This window comes from Nansenia antarctica, assembly GCF_963989245.1.
Source record: "Nansenia antarctica genome assembly, chromosome: 3".
Classification (NCBI taxonomy): Eukaryota; Metazoa; Chordata; class Actinopteri; order Argentiniformes; family Microstomatidae; genus Nansenia; species Nansenia antarctica.
Window position 1 is genome coordinate 24639594 of NC_137688.1, and position 22500 is coordinate 24662093.

General features: G+C 44.5%; 4 protein-coding genes across 5 annotated transcripts in view; 3 read left to right on the top strand and 1 right to left on the bottom strand.

Annotated features, from left to right (window-relative positions):
- ppp3cb (protein phosphatase 3, catalytic subunit, beta isozyme) overlaps window positions 1–884 on the bottom strand; it is a gene marked incomplete at both ends in the record, with an annotated part of 25353 nt that extends 24469 nt beyond the window's left edge. Inside the window, one exon of one of the 2 annotated variants that reach the window (XM_080526486.1) lies at window positions 836–884. In XM_080526486.1, the coding sequence (XP_080382612.1) occupies window positions 836–884 (49 nt within the window). Of the gene's footprint in view, window positions 1–127; window positions 153–835 lie in introns of those variants that run through there. The other variant, XM_080526487.1, reaches the window with a different exon arrangement.
- A 1641-nt stretch (window positions 885–2525) lies between these two features.
- On the top strand, window positions 2526–11647 carry ube2d2 (ubiquitin-conjugating enzyme E2D 2). Its single transcript, XM_080525625.1, has 7 exons — window positions 2526–2763; window positions 5211–5274; window positions 7035–7066; window positions 7257–7334; window positions 7518–7623; window positions 8297–8390; window positions 10502–11647. Exons 1-7 carry the CDS (start codon window positions 2740–2742, stop codon window positions 10545–10547), a joined length of 444 nt encoding a protein of 147 aa, XP_080381751.1. The 5' UTR covers window positions 2526–2739; the 3' UTR covers window positions 10548–11647.
- Window positions 11648–12408: 761 nt separating this feature from the next.
- Window positions 12409–17052, top strand: LOC308152266 (CDGSH iron-sulfur domain-containing protein 1). Its single transcript, XM_080525194.1, has 3 exons — window positions 12409–12564; window positions 13751–13956; window positions 16245–17052. The coding sequence occupies exons 1-3, from the start codon at window positions 12480–12482 to the stop codon at window positions 16332–16334; spliced, it is 381 nt and encodes a 126-aa protein (XP_080381320.1). The 5' UTR covers window positions 12409–12479; the 3' UTR covers window positions 16335–17052.
- Window positions 17053–18156: 1104 nt separating this feature from the next.
- On the top strand, window positions 18157–20760 carry cxxc5b (CXXC finger protein 5b). The gene is made up of 2 exons (XM_080526378.1): window positions 18157–18245; window positions 19225–20760. The coding sequence occupies exon 2, from the start codon at window positions 19339–19341 to the stop codon at window positions 20203–20205; it is 867 nt and encodes a 288-aa protein (XP_080382504.1). The 5' UTR covers window positions 18157–18245; window positions 19225–19338; the 3' UTR covers window positions 20206–20760.
- Window positions 20761–22500: the final 1740 nt, after the last annotated feature.

Sequence of the window (22500 nt, forward strand, 5' to 3'; positions counted from 1 at the left end):
TCTATAATGTATTAACTCGTTACAGCTTTTCATTTCATCATCATCATCTGATACATTCAGCACTGATGCTTCCTGACATTGGATCAAAATATATAGGCTACACATATATACAAAATAAACATTTTACCTTTAAGTCTCCCTTTCGCTGTCATCGTCCAACTGCCAGAAATGTTTCATTGGAACGAGATGCTAATCTCTCTCTCTCTCTCTCTCTCTCTCTCTCTCTCTCTCTCTCTCTCTCTCTCTCTCTCTCTCTCTCTCTCTCTCTCTCTCTCTCTCTCTCTCACACACACACACACACACACACACACACATACACACACACACACACACACACACACACACAGGCACACCCCCAACCCCAACCCCCCCCCCCCCTCTCTCTCTCTCTCTCTCTCTCTCTCTCTCTGGTATTCTGTAACACACGTACCAGACGCTAGGCGCGTAAATCGAGCTCATGCACCATCACTAGCTCAGTGCGCGCGGAGACATCCCCCGTTATGATGAATAATGGGTATTGCCTTTTAACGCATAGATCACATTGCCTTATTTACTGTCATCACAACCTAAAATAATAGAGTAGCCTAATGTTGCATAATCACAGTGTGTCAAGGGACATGTGAGACTAGTGATGCAGATAGGCCTATCCTACATGTGTCTGTTACAAATGATGACTAAAGGGAAAATAAATGCAAGCGCATTTTAGCCTATTAGGCTATAGACTAAATTGTAACTTATAGGCCTAAATTCTATTTTAAAAAACATCAGCATGCTGCATGTTTGAAAAAACCCAAAAAGTGACACACAAGAGACAACATAGACACTGTTTGCCTACATTTAACCGGCCGGTCGGAGGGGTTCAGGCTCGCGCTGTTGTCGGACATCTTCAGGGGGCTTCTGTCAGGGGCCAGGCGGGCAGCAGTTGGGGTCCGGCGGGGCAGACGTCGAGTGTTTTCGCGGTTGCGGGGTGCGTTTGCTGCAGTGGCATCACTCGCTGTCTCCGTTCTCTCTCAGGCGTGGGAAGTCTGCATCGGTTACTGGGGGGCAGGAGCGGATGCCTTGTTTCTGTGGCATGCTTGGACTCCTTTTAGGGGGTGGACAAAGGTGTCGAGAGGCCTGGAGGGGACCTCTTGAGTTGCCTTACTTCAGGACACAGCAGTAGGCGCTCTACTGTGCGGCAACACCCCGGAATGGCGAAAGGAGGAACTCCCACGCACACAGCTGACAGGGGGCTGCCTCATACCGCCATCCTGTGGAGGCATTGCTGGGCTTTCCCCCCCTCTCATCGCCGACCCCCTTTTTGCAGGCATGTGTGTATGTGCGTGTCTGTGTGTGTGTGTGTGTGTGTGTGTGTGTGTGTGTGTGTGTGTGTGTGTGTGTGTGTGTGTGTGTGTGTGTGTGTGTGTGTGTGCGTGCTTGCGCAACGTCGCCTATTCACCATAATAAACTGCTGAATGAGTTTCATTATGGGGAATGTGCACCAAAAACTGTGCCTCTGTAAGAATAACTCCTCTTCGTGTAGAGATGTATTCTCTACATAAGGTTCAGCATTAGGCCTACTATGCCCTCTGTACATTGTCTTATTATCTTATTTTCTGCTGGAGGCACGGGGGCTTTGTGAGGAAAACAATTGAATCCAAATTGATGCATTTGAATATAGCCTCTAAATGGAGCATAATTCCATTAAAAATGTGTATTATCTATTCTATTCTATTAACTATTCTATTCAACTTCATTGTACTCTGTTCAGTTATATTTCATTATATCATAACCCAATTTTATTCTACTCTATTCTTAGTGCATGGACAGTGTTTATGTTGGGTCTACATTAGAGTCAAACTGAAACACACATCACATTCATATTCGGTGAAAATAACATATCACTTCCTCATACAAACGCTGCTTTCTCGCGATAAGAATGTGAATTGCCACCATATCCCTCCGCGCTACATAAAACTTATCCCGATGTATTTTTTTTATTTTATTGAACAGCCCCACAGATATGTCATGTGACCAACGTACATTTTTTTGACATAATGTAAATGATACAACTATATGTGGTATACCCGCCTCCTACATATCTCAAATCATTAAATGTATTTTTAAAAAGGACACAAGAAAAAATAGTAAACCCATTGGCAAGGATCTCTAGTAAGCTCTCAATGGTGCAAAAAATATGTGTATGAAAGCCATTTTGGCTCGAATCACTCAAGTTAACTATTCATATCCTGTCGTCTATGGAGAGCCGAAATGACGTCAATTGCACCTCTAATGGTGCGTTCGTAAATACGCTATGGAAATCTGATCAGCACTCATGGAATGTCTCTCGTCCAATCAAATTACTTGGTGTCTTTATCATGTTGAACCCAGTGTGCTCTCCGGCGCTCTCAGACCGAATTTCCGAACACACCTCTATGTTGTCGGCGCGCATGGATCCATAGTGCTGAAACTCCGTGATGGTTGCGCATGTTGGCGGAAGGGTATCCTACAAGCAGCGGAGCAGAGTGAGTGGTTCGGTAGCCGCTGCAGCAGGAGGAAGGACCGCGGTTCTACCCCTAGTAGTATCTTTCAGTTTCGCCTTAAAATCATCTCGGCGGCCCCCCTTGTAAGAGCGACCAGCAATTCGAGTATTAGACCGAGGTATTCTTTGATATATACTTCGAAGTAGTAGTATTACCCCCGGATAGAGACACCAACCGCCATTTTAATCGAGTATAACACGTTTTCGGTAGCACAACAATGGCTCTGAAGAGAATTCACAAGGTAAGAAGGAAGTCAACGGAGAAGGCCCGACTGTTTCGCAGTTGAAATTAACAAACAAGCGACGTATTTTCATATTTTTGCCCGTCCGATATTTGTTGTCCGACTAGTTTATTATATGTAGTACATATTGTGTTTTTAAAATGCTGTCAACTAACGGTACTAACCCTAACCCAATGCTCCCATTTCACGTTTTATTTGGGCCCTCGGGCTCCACACAGTACCGTTACTTGTGGCAGGTATTTATGTATAGTACACAAACTAACCGTAGCTATCTGTGCCTTTATCTTTAATCGACAATTGAATATACAATGATATTATGATGCAAGGTTGACTACCGAGCTAGCTATATCTATAGTTTCCCCGGACATCATCGGTTGTATAAATCATCCATCGTTAGCTAAGCTAGAGCTAACGTGTGGCTATGCAGATCGTAGCCAGCTGGATGTTATCAGGTAATCTAGCAACGCCATAATGTTTCTATCATTCCCACTTATAAATCGATTTTTGACAATCTAATCCAACTAGCATGGCAGCTCATTCACACTAACGAGCTAGCTAACACTAACTTGTGTCATGGTACGAATCGCCTAGCAAGCGAGAATTGTTGCAAGCTAGCTTAGTTTCCACCCTGCTGTAAATATCCAGGTTGGTTTTAAAATCAGGCCCCCCTCCAAGCGCTGTTGTCCAGCTAATGTGGGCCATACGTATATGAATACTGTTTGGCCACAGCAGAGATGTTTTAGATGAGCTGACGTTAGTAGTAAGAGATGGCTGGCTGCCTCCCTAGTCGTGTTTGCTGACCCCAGGGCAGGGCTGCAAGGCCAGCCACCCTAACAGCGATCATATATCTGGGCCTTTTACACGTTCCTGTCAACAACCACGGTCGTCTAGTTAACTAGCTAACTTTAGGATCCGTGGTAGACTAGTTATGACTGGGCTACTGACAGTGAGTGAAACGAGCTACTTTTGGTAGTTAGGTAGCTGATTACAAATGTTATCAATCAAACCCGGTGTCCTGCCATGACGTTTGCTTAAAAAAAAAGAAGTAATTTGGTTATGATCTCAGGTTGTCACATGTCACTTCGGTAGTGGTTTCTGTTATGTAATATGAGGCATACAATTATCAAAGCTTGGTGAGGAGTTCTGTAGGCGAAGGCAGTTCTAACATAGTTAAAGTCTCATTGTGTTGTCTTGTCTGGAGCAGTCCCAGTAAATGTCACGCCTGGTGTCACATTAGCACGTTGTAACATTGTTTTAAAAAGCCCTATACAAATCAACATAGGAGTATTATTATTACTAGTAACTTTGGACATTATGAGGTGCAGAGACAGTACTCTTGGAGTAGTTTACAACTATTGAAAGAAGTCACTTGTTTGACATGATGACAGTGTTGCGGGGATGACAGGGGATGTTTCAACAAACACTGCTAACTAGGGCTGCAACTAACGATTATTTTGATAATCGATTAATCTGCCGATTATCTTATCGATTAATCGATAAATCGGATACACAAAAAGCGGGGGGAAAAGATTTTAAAAAAAGTTTTTTTTTTTTTTTATATTTATTTTGCAAATTGTATTTTATGTTTTCTAAATCAGCCAGGCCTATACATATACATGTGCAAAATGAATAAGTATTAATAAAAAATAAAAAATAATATAAATAAAAAAGGCTTTGCTACATCAAATAAGTTTAACAACAGGCCATGGACTATGGCGGTAGATTGTTTCAATAAAGTAGTTGAACTCTAGCTCAATACATGCATTGTTTTAGGTAATAACTTTGCTTAATGTAAAGGTCAGTAACCCAAAGTGCAATATAGGCTACAGACAAGACACTAATGTTTTTATATAACAGATATGCTCCAAAACAATGCAATGTGTCCTCTCACTCCATACAATAGGCTAGGCGACAGTCAGTGCCTCACTCTGCATTTGCATGGAGAGCAGGAGACCATGGAAGGGCTGAGCCCAGCAGAACTTATATAATAAAACAATAGGAAGTTAGCTGTAACCCTGCTCTATAGAAACATAGTTAGTGCTCTGGTTCTCAGCACAGCTACGCAGACTACAGCTGGACGAGCAGCGTAGTGACAGTCAGCTAGCGGCAGCAGCGAGCTAACCCTGCTAGCTAACTCACTAGCATGTCCTGACAGCAGACAGTCATAGGACAGTCATAGGTTCTACCCTTTCCGGCCATAGGTAGCGCTATGATTCGCTATGATTCGCGATGCCTACACCGGCCGCAAGACAGCGTGGCGTGCGTCAACAGGAAGTAGGTTTGTTATGGAAACAAAACCCGAAAAAAAAAAAAAAAAAAAAAAAAAAAAAAAAAACGACGAATCGATAATGGCATTCGTCGCCAACGATTTTCGTTATCGATTATTATCGATTTAATCGATTCGTTGTTGCAGCCCTACTGCTAACCACCATATTGTCTCCCATTAGGAGCTGAATGACTTGGCCCGGGACCCTCCAGCCCAGTGTTCTGCAGGACCAGTAGGAGATGACAGTAAGTGATCAACAGGCGACTCAGCCGTGTGCCAGTAATCAATATCTGTTGTTTTTTAATAATAATAATAATACATTAGACGTATATAGCGCTTTTCTAGACACTCAAAGACGCTTTACAAACTGAAAAGATCGAGTAGTAATAATAAAAAGAAACAAAAAAGAAATAAAAGAAAGTATAGGGGCCTAATTAAGGTAGTGCTGGAGACACATGGGAGGGGGAGAGGGTTAACTGGTGGGCAAGCTTGAAGAGGTGGGTTTTGAGTGCCTGTTTAAATGTTGGGAGGGTGTTGGCCTGTCTGATGTGGTTGGGGAGGGCGTTCCAGAGGGACGGGGCTGCGGCTGAAAAGGCCCCATCACCCCAGGTCCGGAGCTTGGTCCTGGTTTAACACCCCATTCAACATTTCAGTCTTCAAGCTTTCGCACAGGTCTCCCAGTGAGTACAGAATTCTCTTCTTGACGGCTATGTTTCACACTGACCTTAAAAGGGGTGAGATTTCTGTAGTTTAAAATGCCCTACGCACTGACACAAAAAAAACTCTCTTGTCTTGACAAAAGCTGCTACATGGAGTATCTGGATCTCTTTATGTAAAAACATCTCAGCCTAACCGTGACCCCAGGCAGATTAGCTTTATTCTACAATATCACTGAAACCTGAATCGGTTTAACTTTTTCGTGATGCAGCCAATGTTTCAAAGGACCGGTTAGGTACAGCAACTGAGTTAACTCACAGCAAGTGTCTGAAGTTAACTCACAGCAAGTGAGTTAACCTCTGTGCAACGTGTGTTCAATTTTCCAGAAGCACTGAAATTGTCACACATTGTGGCACCCTGTCCATGCCTGGCTAGAGGAGGAGCTTTATGTGTCATGTAGACCGAGTCTGTATTTCTGACAGTCCGCCCAGTATGAAGCAGAGTGAGGGAATGATTGAGGACACCCTGGGCAGTCTGAGACCCTACCTACAGAGAGAGTTACTGTGAATACGTGGGGATTACAGAGGCCTCCTTGATATTAACATTGGCGTCGGTGTATATATCATGCCACTTGTTCAACAGAACCAATATAATTTTATATACAGTTATTCTTCATTTCTTTTGCCAAGTGTCAAATGCCGTCACAGCTATGTTGCCAGTTTGATGTTAAATGATCTAGATTATTTCCTAAAAGAATATAGTGATGTTATGTCACACGTTGGACCAAGCAGCTCTGGGTTGATACTCGCATCAGAGATTACCACTGTAAATCCTGCCTGCTTTAGTTCCAGTGTCTGCCTAGCTACTAGCTAGCCACGCTGCCATGCTGGCTTAAGGCACATCGTCCAGACAACAGTCTGATAAACAAAAAAACTAACTGCCGTGTGATCAGGGCCATGGCCAATGGCAGCTAGCCTTGTTGATTTGTTTGGTGTTTTATTTCAGGATAGCATTTATATACTGTTGTTAGTTGGTCTGAAGTTCTCAGGTTGTCATGACCATTACATTTATCTTTATCTCTAGATGACAATAGGCCACTCCCTGTATTTTTGGGATGGATTACATAACTGTTCATTGTAATATTTGCTTGAATACAAATATCAATTTGCCTCCCTGCTCAGACACCATTCACTACACACAATTATCTGTGGGGGGGGGGGGGGGTTCCTAATGTTTTTTGGAGAATACCACCCGTAGTTGAGCCTGCTGACATACTCTCATAGAATACTACCCGTAGTTGAGCCTGTACTCTCATAGATTATGATTGTCTCCCATTTCTCTTTTTCAGTGTTTCACTGGCAAGCCACAATAATGGGACCTGTAAGTATTGTGACAGTCACCTGCTCTGAATAATAGTATCTCTATCTCTAGTGTTGTTCCTAATAGTACAAAAGTTCTCCCTATTGAGTGTTGACAGTACAGTACTCTCCATGATGAAACATTGTGAAAGCTCAGCTCTGCTATAATGGCATTGATGTCAATGCTGATGCTGTGCTTCTCTCTCTGACAGAATGACAGTCCTTACCAGGGTGGGGTATTCTTCCTGACCATTCACTTTCCCACAGACTACCCCTTCAAACCGCCAAAGGTGAGCAAAAAACACTTCCTACGTGCGTACAGTGACAAGTGGCAGTCCCTGTCGCAATCAAACCAGGAAACAAACATGTTGTTTGTGCACATTTTCTCTCTTGATACTGATCCTTTTCTGTCTCATCCTTCCTCAACCACCCTCGCTTCCTCCCCTCTACTCTCTCTCTCTCTCTCTTTACAGGTTGCGTTTACCACAAGAATCTACCACCCAAATATCAACAGCAACGGCAGCATCTGTCTCGACATTCTGCGATCACAGTGGTCTCCCGCTCTCACCATCTCCAAAGGTACACAAATGAACGCAGGGTTAAAGTGAATCAACTGTGTTTGTGTTGGGCTGTAAGACTTAGTTGTGTCTGTCAGATGTTCTCTGTTCTTGTATTGTACGTGTTTCTGTGTCTTTTGTGGAGCATCTATTGGATGACTGTCTGTAAACCTTTCTGTTTGTCTTTTTCTCAATTTGTAGTTAAATATATGCACCACCATATCAATACTGGCAGATCATCGTTTAAATATAATACATAGATGTATTATTTGTATTTATATGATTATACATTTATTATATATAATAAATATACATTTTAGTAACAATTCATTGGATTGCCAATAGTCTTTGCAGATATTTGATGGCCTGAAATCAGAGCCCAAAATAGTGTCCCTCAAGTTAAGTAAGTAATAGTTGCTGTGCGAAAATGTGTGGGGCATTAATAAAATCTCCTGAAATTACTTCTAATTTCCATTTCCAAAATGTTCTGCCCAATTATGAAATGGAAAATATAGGTTTTGTTTTTGCAAACTTATATCGGTGTAAGATGCTGGAGGAAATACTGAATATCGGTCATAGTCCAACATGTCCCTACAGGTGCATCCCTAGTTGCAGTTTAGCATCTCTACCTTTCTGTGGTTCAGAGTGGGTCCTCCCTGCCCAGGTTCTGATGCATCACTTGGTATCTCCCTTAGTTCTCCTGTCTATCTGCTCTCTGCTGTGCGACCCAAACCCGGACGACCCACTAGTACCTGAGATCGCCCGCATCTACAAGACGGACAGGGAAAAGTAAGTACCCTGACTGGACCACTGCAACCCTAGAATAGGGTACCCCCCTCCATCCATAGGGCTCCTAACCCTAACCCTTTTACATGGGTAGTCCTGTCTGTGTACTTGAGCTTTGAAATTCATGCACTTAGCATAGGGACCATGCTATGAGAGAATATAGGGACTATGCTATGTGGGACTATAGGGACTATGCTATGAGGGACTATAGGGACTATGCTATGAGGGACTATAGGAACTATGCTATGAGGGACTATAGGGACTATGCTATGAGGGACTATAGGAACTATGCTATGAGGGACTATAGGGACTATGCTATGAGGGACTATAGGAACTGCTATGAGGGACTATAGGGACCATGCTATGAGGGACTATAGGGACTATGCTATGAGAGACTATAGGGACCATGCTATGAGAGACTATAGGGACTATGATATGAGAGACTATAGGGACTATGCTATGAGGGACTATAGGGACTATGCTATGAGGGACTATAGGGACTATGCTATGAGGGACTATAGGAACTATGCTATGAGGGACTATAGGGACTATGCTATGAGGGACTATAGGAACTATGCTATGAGGGACTATAGGAACTATGCTATGAGGGACTATAGGGACTATGCTATGTGGGACTATAGGGACTATGCTATGAGGGACTATAGGGAATATGCTATGTGGGACTATAGGGACTATGCTATGAGGGACTATAGGAACTATGCTATGAGGGACTATAGGGACTATGCTATGTGGGACTATAGGGACTATGCTATGAGGGACTATAGGGACTATGCTATGAGGGACTATAGGGACTATGCTATGAGAGACTATAGGGACTATGCTATGAGAGACTATAGGGACTATGCTATGAGAGACTATAGGGACTATGCTATGAGAGACTATAGGGACTATGCTATGAGGGACTATAGGGACTATGCTATGAGGGACTATAGGGACTATGCTATGAGAGACTATAGGGACTATGCTATGAGGGACTATAGGGACTATGCTATGAGGGACTATAGGGACTATGCTATGAGAGACTATAGGGACTATGCTATGTGGGACTATAGGGACTATGCTATGAGAGACTATAGGAACTATGCTATGAGGGACTATAGGGACTATGCTATGAGGGACTATAGGGACTATGCTATGAGAGACTATAGGGACTATGCTATGAGGGACTATAGGGACTATGCTATGAGAGACTATAGGGACTATGCTATGTGGGACTATAGGGACTATGCTATGAGGGACTATAGGGACTATGCTATGAGGGACTATAGGAACTATGCTATGAGGGACTATAGGGACTATGCTATGAGGGACTATAGGGACTATGCTATGAGGGACTATAGGGACTATGCTATGAGAGACTATAGGGACTATGCTATGAGGGACTATAGGGACTATGCTATGAGGGACTATAGGGACTATGCTATGAGAGACTATAGGGACTATGCTATGAGAGACTATAGGGACTATGCTATGAGAGACTATAGGGACTATGCTATGAGGGACTATAGGGACTATGCTATGAGGGACTATAGGGACTATGCTATGAGAGACTATAGGGACTATGCTATGAGAGACTATAGGGACTATGCTATGAGAGACTATAGGGACTATGCTATGAGGGACTATATGAGGGACTATAGGGACTATGCTATGAGAGACTATAGGGACTATGCTATGAGGGACTATAGGGACTATGCTATGAGGGACTATAGGGACTATGCTATGTGGGACTATAGGAACTATGCTATGAGGGACTATAGGGACTATGCTATGAGAGACTATAGGGACTATAGGGACTATGCTATGTGGGACTATAGGGACTATGCTATGAGAGACTATAGGGACTATGCTATGAGGGACTATAGGGACTATGCTATGAGAGACTATAGGGACTATGCTATGTGGGACTATAGGAACTATGCTATGTGGGACTATAGGAACTATGCTATGAGGGACTATAGGAACTATGCAACTATCCTATGTGGGACTATAGGAACTATGCTATGTGGGACTATAGGGAATATGACTAGGTATATAGTTAATGAACCAGATGAGCAAAGAAACTCAAACCTCTTCTCTTTATTTTTTTCCAGGTACAACAGAATAGCTCGGGAATGGACACAAAAGTATGCAATGTAGTGTTGGGGTAGAATCATGGCAAACCACCTCTACAACAAAAGGTTAGGGGAGCTTTGAAAGTAAAGAGGAAAAAAAACGAAAAAATTAAAACGGATCTTTGTTGGTTTCCATTGGAGTGCTTTCTTTGAGCCACGCCTCCCCTTACCAGAGCACCTGTAAAAAAAAAATCCTCTTTTACCCTTCCTGCCCACAACCCCCCCCCAAAACCCACTCAAACTGGCAGCCATGGTGTACATATTCTCAAACTGCAATCGTAGCCCCCTCCCTCCCCCCACCCCTTGCGTTCCCCTCCCTGTCCTCTTATCATTCTGCAGGCTGGACGACTCGCCCATAGGGACCCTGCCTGCACCCTCACTCCAAATGTCTATGACTCTAAAAGCATTCCTTATAAGTAAGACTAGGGGACTGTGTTCTTTTCCTTTTTCGGGGTTGGGGAGGGGGAGGGGGGGTTGGGGGGTGATGGGTTTGTGATTGAAGGATTTTTACACTCTGTACCCTTATTGTTTAGTTTTCCTGATATTCCAGCTATGTACTTAATTCAGGAAAGCTTTTCACGTGTGGGTCGAGAGCACTCTGTATTTTGTATAAATCTACAAGAAATTCATTAAAAAAAATAAAAAATCATAGCAGGCTGTAAACAGGGAAACTGTATAGCCTTTTGGTCTGTACTCTTGGATTATGTTAACGGATATCTTCTTTTCCCCAATATTGCCATAACCAAGATTGTTCCCCTGCACGTACGCGCACACACACACACTCAAAGATACCCCCTAAACCCTCTTTCACCACCACCACCGTTGTTACAATCACAAACCGGAGGTTTTGGACCAGGTATTTAAGCAAGTTTCTTAGTTTAACCTGTGTTTTATTTTTATTATTTCCCTATAACTCTTAGGTTGCATTTTTGCTATTGTTGAATTAGAGGCTAACATCTTCAGGCTGTGGGACTGGCTGGGCTCTGGGTGCGAGGACACGCTCCTCATACAAACTCTGTATATTGAATTACCTGAGAGGCTCGTTGAGCTTTGTGTGTTGATTAAACTGTGTAATAAAAACCATGACTCAAGTGACTTTGTGCATCGAGTCGTCGGTGATGTGGAGGTGCTGTCTTCGCCGTGGCTGTTTCAATGCTGGTTACTCACTTTTATAGTTTAAAATTATTATTACAGATTAAATGACTATTATACTACTATACTATATATTCAGCCTTCTATGGAGTTACACACTTTCTAATCGTGTGAATCTTGTCAGTTGGTTTTTCATCATGATCGTTGTGTAAAATTAATGTTTCACATTTATACTGTGAAAATACTTCTAGCACTCTAGATGGCAGAATAGAGGCAGGGCTGGAATATGTAGCCGATGTATGGTAAATCTATTGTAGGTAATTGTAAAATCATGAGTTTAGTAATCAGTACTAAAGATTAAATCAGTGAAAATGTTATGTTGTTTATTATTTTTTATTACTGATTATTTAATTTTAATATCGCGCACATATTTGACAGCTTTAAGAGAAACTTTTTGAGACTTTATTTTTTACTTACTATGTAACTTCCTGGCAAATAGTTGTCCCCCTTAATTAATATCCAAACAAGTTATATTGTTGCCATAGTCAACATGTAACCATTTTGATGACCGGCCTCACTGTCGTGGCATATTATTGGTCATCACACCGGTGACGTCGCTCAGTCCAGTCCGGGCTTGTAAATATCGGATGTGTTCGTAAATTCGCTCTGAGAGCGCCGTACCGCACACTGGGTTCAACGTCATGAAGGGACCAAGTAATTTGATTGGACATGAGGCATTCCACGAGTGCTGATCAGATTCCCAGAGCGAATTTACGAACGCAGCTATCGCCTGAAAGGACAAGGTTCAAATGTAACAGACTGACCTTGGTGGCAAAGCCAAAACACCGCTCTGACCAGCTCAAAGATGTCAACTCCGATTTTACCATCGTTGCCAATGCCGCCTTTGTCATCAATGCCAGTATTAAGCCCTGGGTTCCGGATCTCCAAAGGTAAAGCAGTTTCTTATGTAGTAGCTAGATAACCAGAATGTGTAATAACAGAAGAATACCCAATCCCTGTCTAAATAAATAAAGAACAGTTTACTTGATTGAGTCACAAATCAAGATTCAGGCCCTGTAGAATCATCAAAAGTTAGCTATTAAGAAATATTACCTAAACAAAACTTATGTTAGGCTACTTCAGTAGCATAGTCACTGCAGCTTATAATGACAGCCACGGAATGGTCGATGTATTTGGTGAGACACCTGTTCAGAGAATCCATAAATTATATCGACGTCAGTTGTTAAAATTAATCAGTGAGAGTCGTATAAACACCACCAAATGCACCTCGCCGCTCCGTGACAGGTGACTTACGTGGACATTACTGGAGAGCTAAGCCTCTGTAGCCTACTACTCTGTATTCACTCGGCAAATCCTTAACAAGCCCGATTGTTTTCATATCTGCAAGAGCGCGTCATGTGATTGCGCTTGGCAAGTCTGAGGTCTGGCGTCATAAACTGTCTGGCCTTTGGTCGGAGCTCGCTAGATAGAAGTTACTGAGTTATATAGGGTATAGAGTGATGTGTTGTAAGCCTATATGCCCAGTCGTCGATCAACGGTAACATATTGACAAAAAGCCACTACAGAGACATTTATTCCGTGGTTCCGTCCATAGGATAAAGAAATAGATTAGGCTACCCCGTTGAAGATTACGCTGCGCAGGCCCGACGCACGTTGGCCCCGCGGTGCCCCGAGCTCAGATTTCACGTGCCGGGTCATCTGGGGCTATGCAGCAGACTGGAGAGCATAACAAAATGCTATCTAGAGTTTCATTTAGTGTTCATTGTGGCTTTTTCACTTATAGGATGAGAGGAGAAGAGCCGGCCCGCTTGCTATGTTCTACCATAATGCAGACCATAATACCATAATGCACATGTTTTCATGGATTAAGAACAGATGAGATTAGCGTTCTTACACATGACCTATACTTAGACAGTGATTCAAAAAGCAGAACGTTATTGCCTCTATAGCCCCGGCCTTTACCCTTTGCAGGGTTGCAGGTATGAAGATGTGTGAGATCTGTCTAGTGTGTGTAAATCTGTAATGAATCAGAAAAAGACAAACAAGTGTGTGTGTGTGTGTGTGTGTGTGTGTGTGTGTGTGTGTGTGTGTGTGTGTGTGTGTGTGTTACAACAGACCAGCTGACCATTCTGGTCCCCGTGGCGGTGGTGGCAGCCTTCGGCGGGTACCTGGTGAGCTGGTATCTTAGTGGACGTGTCTGCAGCAGGAAGGGCAAGGTGAATGAGTGCATCAGTAAGGACAGACCTAAGGTGGTGCACAGCTTCGACATGGAGGACATCGGCAGCAAAGCCGTCTACTGCCGCTGCTGGAGGTCCAAGAAGGTGGGCCTGTCATTCACTTTTTGACTTTTTTTCTTGTTTTTGCTGTGTCTTTTTATCTCTAAAAATGCATTCAAAGTGACACCTCACCTCATATTCATAATAGCACCATAGCAGTGTCTACATATGTGAAAATGATGTAATCAAAAAAGCATAACCCAAAAAATAAAAAGGTCCTAAGGAAATGACTCCCCATGATGTCATTGGTCCCTTTAACGAGCTGCAACGTTTGCAGGAAAAGTGCTATACAAATAAAGGTTATTATTCTTATTATTTAAGTTATTTTTGTGTGGTTTGACCTCGTGCCTGTCCGGTGCAGGTACAGTAGAGATAGTCTAGGCTAGGGATGGGAATCGAGAACCGGTTCCAGTTAAGAACCAGTTCGAAATCCATTTTGATGGATCCAGTTGATCCATCGCCTCCAAGGTTATCCATTCCTTTTATTGATCTCAGCATGTTTTTCTGATAGTTGCGTGTTGCAAAAACTCATGCTTCAGGACGTCAGACTCTGCGGCGTAGTATCGAGTGTAAAGTAGTAGTATTTAGTCCAACAAAGACAATATTCAAGCACTTAAGCTATGCCACAACGCCTGCTATCCGTTCGCAAACTTTGTTTGTTATCTATTTAAAAGGTGACAAGCAAAGTTAAACGAAATGCAACGTTGTGGATTCTAAATGGTAGACGACCTGCACCTCGCTGCCACTGCATAATAACACGCCCATTGATACTTTGTGCTCCGTGCCAGATAACGTTTCTTTGTCTCAGGTGAGGTCAAGGAATCGTGCCTTCGGAAAGTATTCAGACCCCTTCACTTTTTCCACATGTTGTTGTGTCATTTGTAAATGATTTGAGTTCAAATCTTATATAGCCTTCCGCAGACTGATGTGCTCTTCCTAACCTCTTCCTGATGTCCTCTGAGATCTCATTTCCTCTCGGCATGGTGTGTTTTGCATTCACCTGTATGGATAACACAAACTGACCAGGTTTCTTATCTCTATTTATCAGAGTCCCACCCGAACTCTTTCCTAAAGATCTCTGCTTCAACTGGTGCAACTTGGCGTTCACTTGTTGTTGCACCTGCACTAATTCCTTTATAATTTAGTTTTCCTACTACACGCATGATTCCCTCATATGGAATTGGTAAATATAAACCTCTTATTTCAGATAAAAAAGACAGGTGCTGATTAAATAAAGATTTGTATAATTGCACAAGGGGTTCACATACTTTCAAGCAGCACTGTATGTTGTTCACATCTTGCAGTAATATCGCACTTGAAGTTGTATTTAAATGTTCTTTTGGTTTATTATGTGGTAATTATATTATGAAGTTACTCTTCCAATTAATGAGACAACTGCAAATATATTTTAATAAGTAAAATGCATAGTTTAATATTATCAGTATAGCCGTATAGCATAATGATACTACTTGTTGCACTGTAGCCTCTTTTCTAAATAGGACAGACATCAGTCTTCACATGATCTTGTTTTAGCCACACCGTCTAAATTCTAAAGAATTGTTTATTTTATGTGCCAGTTAAATGTTATATTTGGTTCAAATATAAGCTTATTCCCTTTTGAAAAGGAGTATTTTAATTTATTTTAACATGTTCAAATGTTTTTAGGCAGACATTCTACACTGTGTTCAGAGACTCAAGAGATAATAAAGGCCTACCTTTTTCCACAGAAAATGTATCAGGAATCAATATAGATTCGGACCAATAAGCAGAATCGATAATGGCATCGGTATCGATACCATCTTATCAATTCCCCATCCCTACTCTAGGCCTATTGTTTACAGTAGATTTGGCTAGAAGGCAGCATTCCAAAGATACATTACATAAAGAGATCAACACAACCCCAGATGTAATATTTACAGTATGGACTGTATGGACATGAAGTCATGTATGTAACATTCCAACCACGCTTCTCTAGCAACCAACAGTGTTCCAAAGGAAGAAGGTTCTAGAGAATGATTCTACTCATAGGAAACCATGGATGTTAGTGCTACTTGAACACGCTTAAAAAACTAAAATGGGTTCAGTTCATGATCCTTTGTGGCCGTTGCTCATTTTAACATGCCGTTTATGACCCGAACACGACATCGCCCACAGGATGGAATAGTCTGGCACTGGCAGGTGGAGAGCACAACCTTAAGATCATCTTTGTGCTTTCACTTGCTAGCCCATGAAGAATGCTTATTGCTTTGAGCTACATTCAATAAATCTGTTTAGAGTTAGCTGTTTTCCATCCACCTGCCTAATATTAACGAAAATGTTTTGTGATGTTTTAGTTCCCCTTCTGTGACGGCTCTCATACCAAGCACAACGAGGAGACAGGAGACAACGTGGGTCCTCTCATCATTAAGAAGAAGGATGCCTAATGAGCCATGCAGTCCATCCCCCACCCCCTCCTTATCAACCCTATATTCAGTATTACAGCCACAGTCACCTGGAACGATTGTTTGACATTCCCTACCAGATTCTACCGATGTTGATTCTCTGCACACACAGAATGAACTAAAGTAACCCCGCAGTGCAGGGCTGGTGCTCTGGCTGATTTCACAGAAACAGGAAAAACCCCATATAGCCATGTGATATTCAACCCTGGTCCTGGTTTTTATCCCGGCCTAGTGCTATCACACCTGATTGAACCAGTCAGCTGATCTTTAAAAGCGTGATGATCTGAATCAGGTGTCGCTGCTGCTGAGCCGGGACAAACGCCTGCAGCAGCACTGCGGCGCTGCAGGACCAGGGGTGAGGACCACCGCCTTAGACCACCAGGCTCTGAGCCCAGAGGAATACTACATGAGCTCAGAAATAAGTGAATGTTTAGGAGGTGTTGGTCTTAACTGAGTGACGAACATGTTAATAATGCATGTCTAAATTTTGACTATGAAAATAGAAGGGGGGGGGGGGATACTTTTACTTATATTTTCACCATATAAGAGCATCATTTAGTGTTCAAGGCCAACTTTAAAATCTATAGATCTATATTTCTATATCTATGTCACAGAGACATTTTACTGAATGTGACTGACTTTAGGATGTTTTGTTTTTTTCCCTGTATATTGTGAATAAAAGTTGTCTTAAGTGGTCAGACTTTAGTGTTTTTGTCTAAGTGGTCAGACTTTAGTGTTTTTGTCTATTTCTTTTCTAATTGATTTCATGTTATATATGTACGCCGTAATGGTATTTATGACATTAGCCAATGAGACAAGCAATACCCACTCTTGCCACTTGGAGATGATATTGCTCCACGCATAGTGTTGTAGATGGCGCTGTGCTCTGGCAGCGTCCTCTCCTTGCCCTAGTGGCAGCAGCACACACACGTCTGTTGGCCGTGTGCCAAATCGACAGGACACTACCAAGAGGTGGACTGGACTCCTGTCCTGTAAGAGTGACTAGGCAGGCATGTTGGGGTGCACCTTGCTGCTCTTATGTCCAATTCTCAATTGTTGGAAGCTTGATTCAACTTCGTCCTAACAGAAAACAACGTGACAGGGAAACGATGAGAAGAAATCGTAGCAAATGTAGATGTAGTTCCACGCATGTCTGTCACTTGCACCAGGACAGAGACTCCTCCACGGCCAGTTTGTGGAGCTGAAAGAGGCCTACGGGGGACAAGTATGAGCTTGTCTGAGCAAGTATGTGTCTTACGACCTGCGGCTCTGGCAGCCATTCACTGGGGGACAGGCCTTCGGGCCACCTACAGCCCAGCCAATACACACACACACACACACACACACACACACACACACACACACACACACACACACACACACACACACACACACACACACACACACACACACACACACACATGACCAGTGTCACCTCTCTGATACCACTCACACGAAGCATGCCACAACAAGATCCACTCTCAAATAATCATTATTTTCCAGATTGGCAGTCTATGACAGATCTAATAAATAAAATACATTATTTCACCCAGGAAAACTATCAGAACCAATCACCGACGTGTGTGGTCTATTGGTAGTGTTGGTAATGTTCCTTCCTGACATTAGGACGGAGAGATTAAGCGCACATTTTCTATGCAGCGGCAATGGGGTTCCTTTTTCTGCGTCTCACAACCAAGAGTCCACTTCGCTTTTTGTGTGACGCCCCCCCCCCCCCCCCAAATCCATGAAGTGGGTTTGCATGTTCCTCTCTGCGACCAGCGGGGACGAGGAGGAGGTGGGGAGAGAATGCGAGAGTCGGGAAGGCTTATGCGCCCGAATTGAACTATATGGTTTTGCTTCACCGTTTTCTAGACTGCAAACACTTGCTGTAAGGTGAGAATTAGTTGTATTTCTGTTTATTGTCTACTACTAGGCTAAGCTTTACATGCGCGGAAGACGCTTGGCCGCGCTGCAGACAGACCCCTCGGACACGGCGCAGGGGCTCTGTGGTCAGTTCGCCATCGCGTTCGGTAGGTGCTGCAAGAATTACGACACCTATGGGCTGTGTCACTGTCAACACGATCATGAAATGTAATGACATTTAGAGACATTAATACTTTATCTTACTAATTGAATCCTCTTACCGCGACATGGCGAAAGAGTAATTGAGCGTGTTTTTTTTTTTTTTACATCAATTGCGACCGCATTATAGTCTAAACGCCCGCATTCAGTGGACTGTCACCGAAGCTAGACAAAAGGTAGGCTGTTTGTGTTGTTGTAGCGTACAGTATTTCAACTCGATCGTTTCTGGAGGAGGTTTATTATGGAGCATTGTGGCTGTCCTGCATTACTACAACAGTCGTCAAAATGTATTTGAAAAGCGCGCTCCAAATGTGCCTCGCGCATATGCGCATTATTTGTTTGCATATTGTTGTGTCATACGTCGGAGAGCGATTACATCAGGATACCCCCCCCGTGTTAAGTTATAATAGAAACACAAGTCATGTCCAAACATAAGCTAATGGTCATGTTATGTTATGTAATGATTTAATTGGCTCATTGATACATAATATGTATTTATTTCTGGACACATTTCAGGCCTACATGAAGCTCACTAATCTATATCTCTTTGCAATGTCCAGAAACTGAGCTGGTCATTCTCTCTCTCCCCTACCCAACAAAACCAACAATCCATTAAATAGTGCATCTCTAGGCCAATATATTTCTCTTCTCTCCTCTCTTCTCACATTCTCTTTGTCTTTTTTCTCTCTCACTCTCTCCAACCCCCCCGCTGCCAACACCACCACCACCACCCCCACCCCCCACCCCTACTCCATCCATCCCCTTATGCGCCGCTCTGTTGGACACGAAGGTGACAGAGAGAATGGGACTTTAAAGGCTGCCAACTGAACTAGACTGCTGGAGCGTTGTTGTCTCTCCCCCTCCCACCTTGGCTTCACCCTCCCCACCGCCGTCAACCTTCAACATGTCCGCTGCCCTGGACGTTGCCGGCCCATCCTCCCCCGAGCAGCAGCAGCAGAGAGGCAGTAGGATCCACAGTGAGCCTCTGAGGAGGAGCCTGAAGCGCTCTCACCCCTACACCATCTCCCAGTACATCTCCACCACCACCAACAGACTGGCCCATCACCACCAGAGCACCAGAGGCATGGTGGACGTCAGGGGCCTCCACACCGCCGCGGTCCAGCACAGGCCCGCCCAGACGGGGCAGCAGACCAAACCTCGCCGGGCCCTCTCCTCCTCCCGCTCCAGCCTCTGGGACTCCCCCAGCGGGCTGCACCTGGCCCACGCCGCGGAGCTGCTGATGCGGGCGGGGGTGCTGACACTGACCCCCACGGACCACAGTGACTCTCTGGCGCTGGGGACCAGGGAGGCAGGGGGGGGTGGGGGGGAGGGCGGCCCAGGGGCGGAAGGGGCCACCCTGAGCTGCGTGACGGACGTCCTCCCCCTGCTGGGGGCCTGGTTCCCCTTGAACCCAGGGCTCTTCCCTCTGATGGGGGGAGGTGGCTTTCTGACGGGGGGTGGAAGCGGGGTGGGCGTTCTCGGGCTAGGGGAGAGCGCGGAGGGGGCGCAGGGAGGGAGCTCGTCCCCTGGCGGTGGCGGCGGCGGGGGGGGCGGGGCTGGGAGGAGGAAGAGGAAGCGGTGCGGGGAGTGTGTGCCGTGTCGGCGCAGGGCCAACTGTGACGAGTGCAGCAGCTGCCGCAACCGCAAGACGGGACACCAGATCTGCAAGTACAGGAAGTGCGAAGAGCTAAAGAGGAAGCCTGCCACGGGGTTCGAGGTGAGAGGGTCGACAGACTTTATTTTCGGCTCCAGAGACCCAATGGAAATATGAACTTCTGTGATACCATTTTGAGGTGGTGGACTTTATACTGTATTAGTGGACTGGAGTCGTGGTAAAAGACTGTGAATGTTCGCCCGGCCCGGCCCCCCCCCCCCACCCCCTGTCCTTTCACAGATGATGGCATTGCCAATAGGAGCATCGTTGCCATGGTTCCCATAGGACTAACATCCATCTCACCCAAAGACTTTGCCAAGCCAGCTCACTGGCTCCACCCACTTGGGATGTCAGCTGTTGACGTTGTGGAGATACTGGACCTTAGTTAGAGACTGACTAAATCTCCCACATTCAGTCACAAGTCAAATTGGGCGATTGGGTTATAGATTGTATAAAGTATATACTTTTGACAATCAAAACATATCACATAGAAATATAAAACAATAAGATGTCACAACAACGTATTTAAGAGCCTGTTAGATTTAACAAAAGCCACCTTTTACAATAGGCTACTGTATATAACTGGAAATGTACACATTTGGAGAATTTAGTCATGGAAGCCTGCCTCTGACTCCCAACATTTCTATATACGCCAAACCACGCAACTCTCTGTGTTTCCACAGAGAGTCATGATATGATATTTATGTTTGTTTTGATATTCATGTCGGAGTTGTGTGAATATTACGATGTGTTGCCGATGTATTTCATGTGCATTTCTACTGTGCACCTTTTGAATAAAAAAGAAACAGTGTGTGTGTGTGTGTGTGTGTGTACTGTATGTATGTATGTGTATGTATGTGTGTGTGTGTGTGTGTGTGTGTATATGTGTGTATGTGTCTGTAGATGTAGATGTAGATGGAGGTGTGAGGGTGTGTATGTTTGTGTGTTCAATAGTGTTTCTGTGTCTATATTTGTGGAGCAGACTGATCTCTCTTCATTTCCCTCTGGGGATTATGTGTGTGTCTGTGTGTCTGTGTGTCTGTGTGTCTGTGTGTGTGTGTGTGTGTGTGTGTGTGTGTGTGTGTTGGGGAAGCGGGAATGGGGGGTGTATGATGGCCTGAGAGTCTTATCACAAATGGCCAGACACCCCCCACCCCCCCCTCCACACACACACGCCACACACGTCCAATGCATACACATACACAAAATGCATGCGCTCATCCCTGAGCTAACACACACATACACATACACACACACACACACAAGCATATAGCATGCAGACACACAAGCACACGAAGGCTACAGTGTCAACGCAGAGAAAGTCAGACTCAGGCAGGCCAGGGGGTGTGGGGGGGGGGGGTTGGAGGTTGCCGTGACGATGGTTGATAAGATAAGACCTTATTCCTCCCTGGTTCGCTCCAGGGGACAGGGGGATAGCGTAACCATGGAAACGGCAGGGGCGAGGTGTCACGCAGTAATTGGGCCATGGCTGCACATCCTGTGTGCCTTCAGTCAAGGGGGATCACAGAGAGCCTGTGTGTGTCTGTGTTTGTGTGTGTGTGTGTGTGTGTGTGTGTGTGTCTGTGTGTGTGTGTGTGTGTGTGTGTGTCCTGCACAGCACAGCCTAAGGAAGGGGAGAGACTCAGGGAGAAAAAATCTTCAGGCATGCTGCTACAATTTCCGACCAGAAGAGAAGCGTGTTCCATTGTGGATTTCGGTTGGTGTTTTTTTTCTTCCTCTCAGACAAAGGGATTTTTTATGTTCCTGAATCTCCGGCATCCCCCTTGTGCCTTTCTAGTGATTCAGAGAATAATCCCCCCGTTCCCCGGAAATCTGTGTCACCCGCTGGCCCCGAGGTCTGGTGCCTCCCAGGACGCCTGCAGAGTCTGGCTCTACTGCCCGGCAAGATGGCAAGAGGGGGAGGGAGGTGGAGGAGGAGGAGGGGGAGGAGGAGGGACGGGGAGGAGGGAGAGAGAGAGGGATCCTGCTGCCAGACCAAAAAAGTCTGAGCGAGAGAGCAATAGGGAGACAGACAGGAAATGGAGGGAGAGGAGTGAGAGAGCAGGAGATGAAGATGAGGGGGGGGGCAAAAGAGGAGAGAGAGATGGAAAGAGATTGAAAGGCAGTGAAACGGAAAGAGGAAGGGAAGGTGATGGATGTGTTGTCTAGACTGCCTTACGTCTGGAGCCATGCAACATGTCCACTGCTAGCTAATAGATGAGGAAAATAATCTTCTCTCCTACACAACTAATCATCAATTTTTTTCTTATATATATAATGTCTCTCTACATGGGTGAAAACAGCCACTTCACCAGCTTTATCATCCATAATGAGATAGGAAACATGAATAGAGAACTGACAGGTCTCTCACCATGGGCGCACCATAACCCTAACCCCCCCCCCCCTCTCCTG

What these genes read in the sequence shown, in the direction of transcription:
- cxxc5b (XM_080526378.1), top strand. Translation starts at nt 19,339, where the DNA reads ATGTCCGCTGCCCTGGACGTTGCCGGCCCATCCTCCCCCGAGCAGCAG.
- LOC308152266 (XM_080525194.1), top strand. Translation starts at nt 12,480, where the DNA reads ATGTCAACTCCGATTTTACCATCGTTGCCAATGCCGCCTTTGTCATCA. An exon ending in TGGGTTCCGGATCTCCAAAG is followed by an intron (nt 12,565 to 13,750) that starts GTAAAGCAGTTT and finishes GTGTTACAACAG; the next exon opens with ACCAGCTGACCATTCTGGTC. An exon ending in GCTGCTGGAGGTCCAAGAAG is followed by an intron (nt 13,957 to 16,244) that starts GTGGGCCTGTCA and finishes GTGATGTTTTAG; the next exon opens with TTCCCCTTCTGTGACGGCTC.
- ube2d2 (XM_080525625.1), top strand. Translation starts at nt 2,740, where the DNA reads ATGGCTCTGAAGAGAATTCACAAG. An exon ending in ACCCCTTCAAACCGCCAAAG is followed by an intron (nt 7,335 to 7,517) that starts GTGAGCAAAAAA and finishes CTCTCTTTACAG; the next exon opens with GTTGCGTTTACCACAAGAAT. An exon ending in CGCTCTCACCATCTCCAAAG is followed by an intron (nt 7,624 to 8,296) that starts GTACACAAATGA and finishes TATCTCCCTTAG; the next exon opens with TTCTCCTGTCTATCTGCTCT.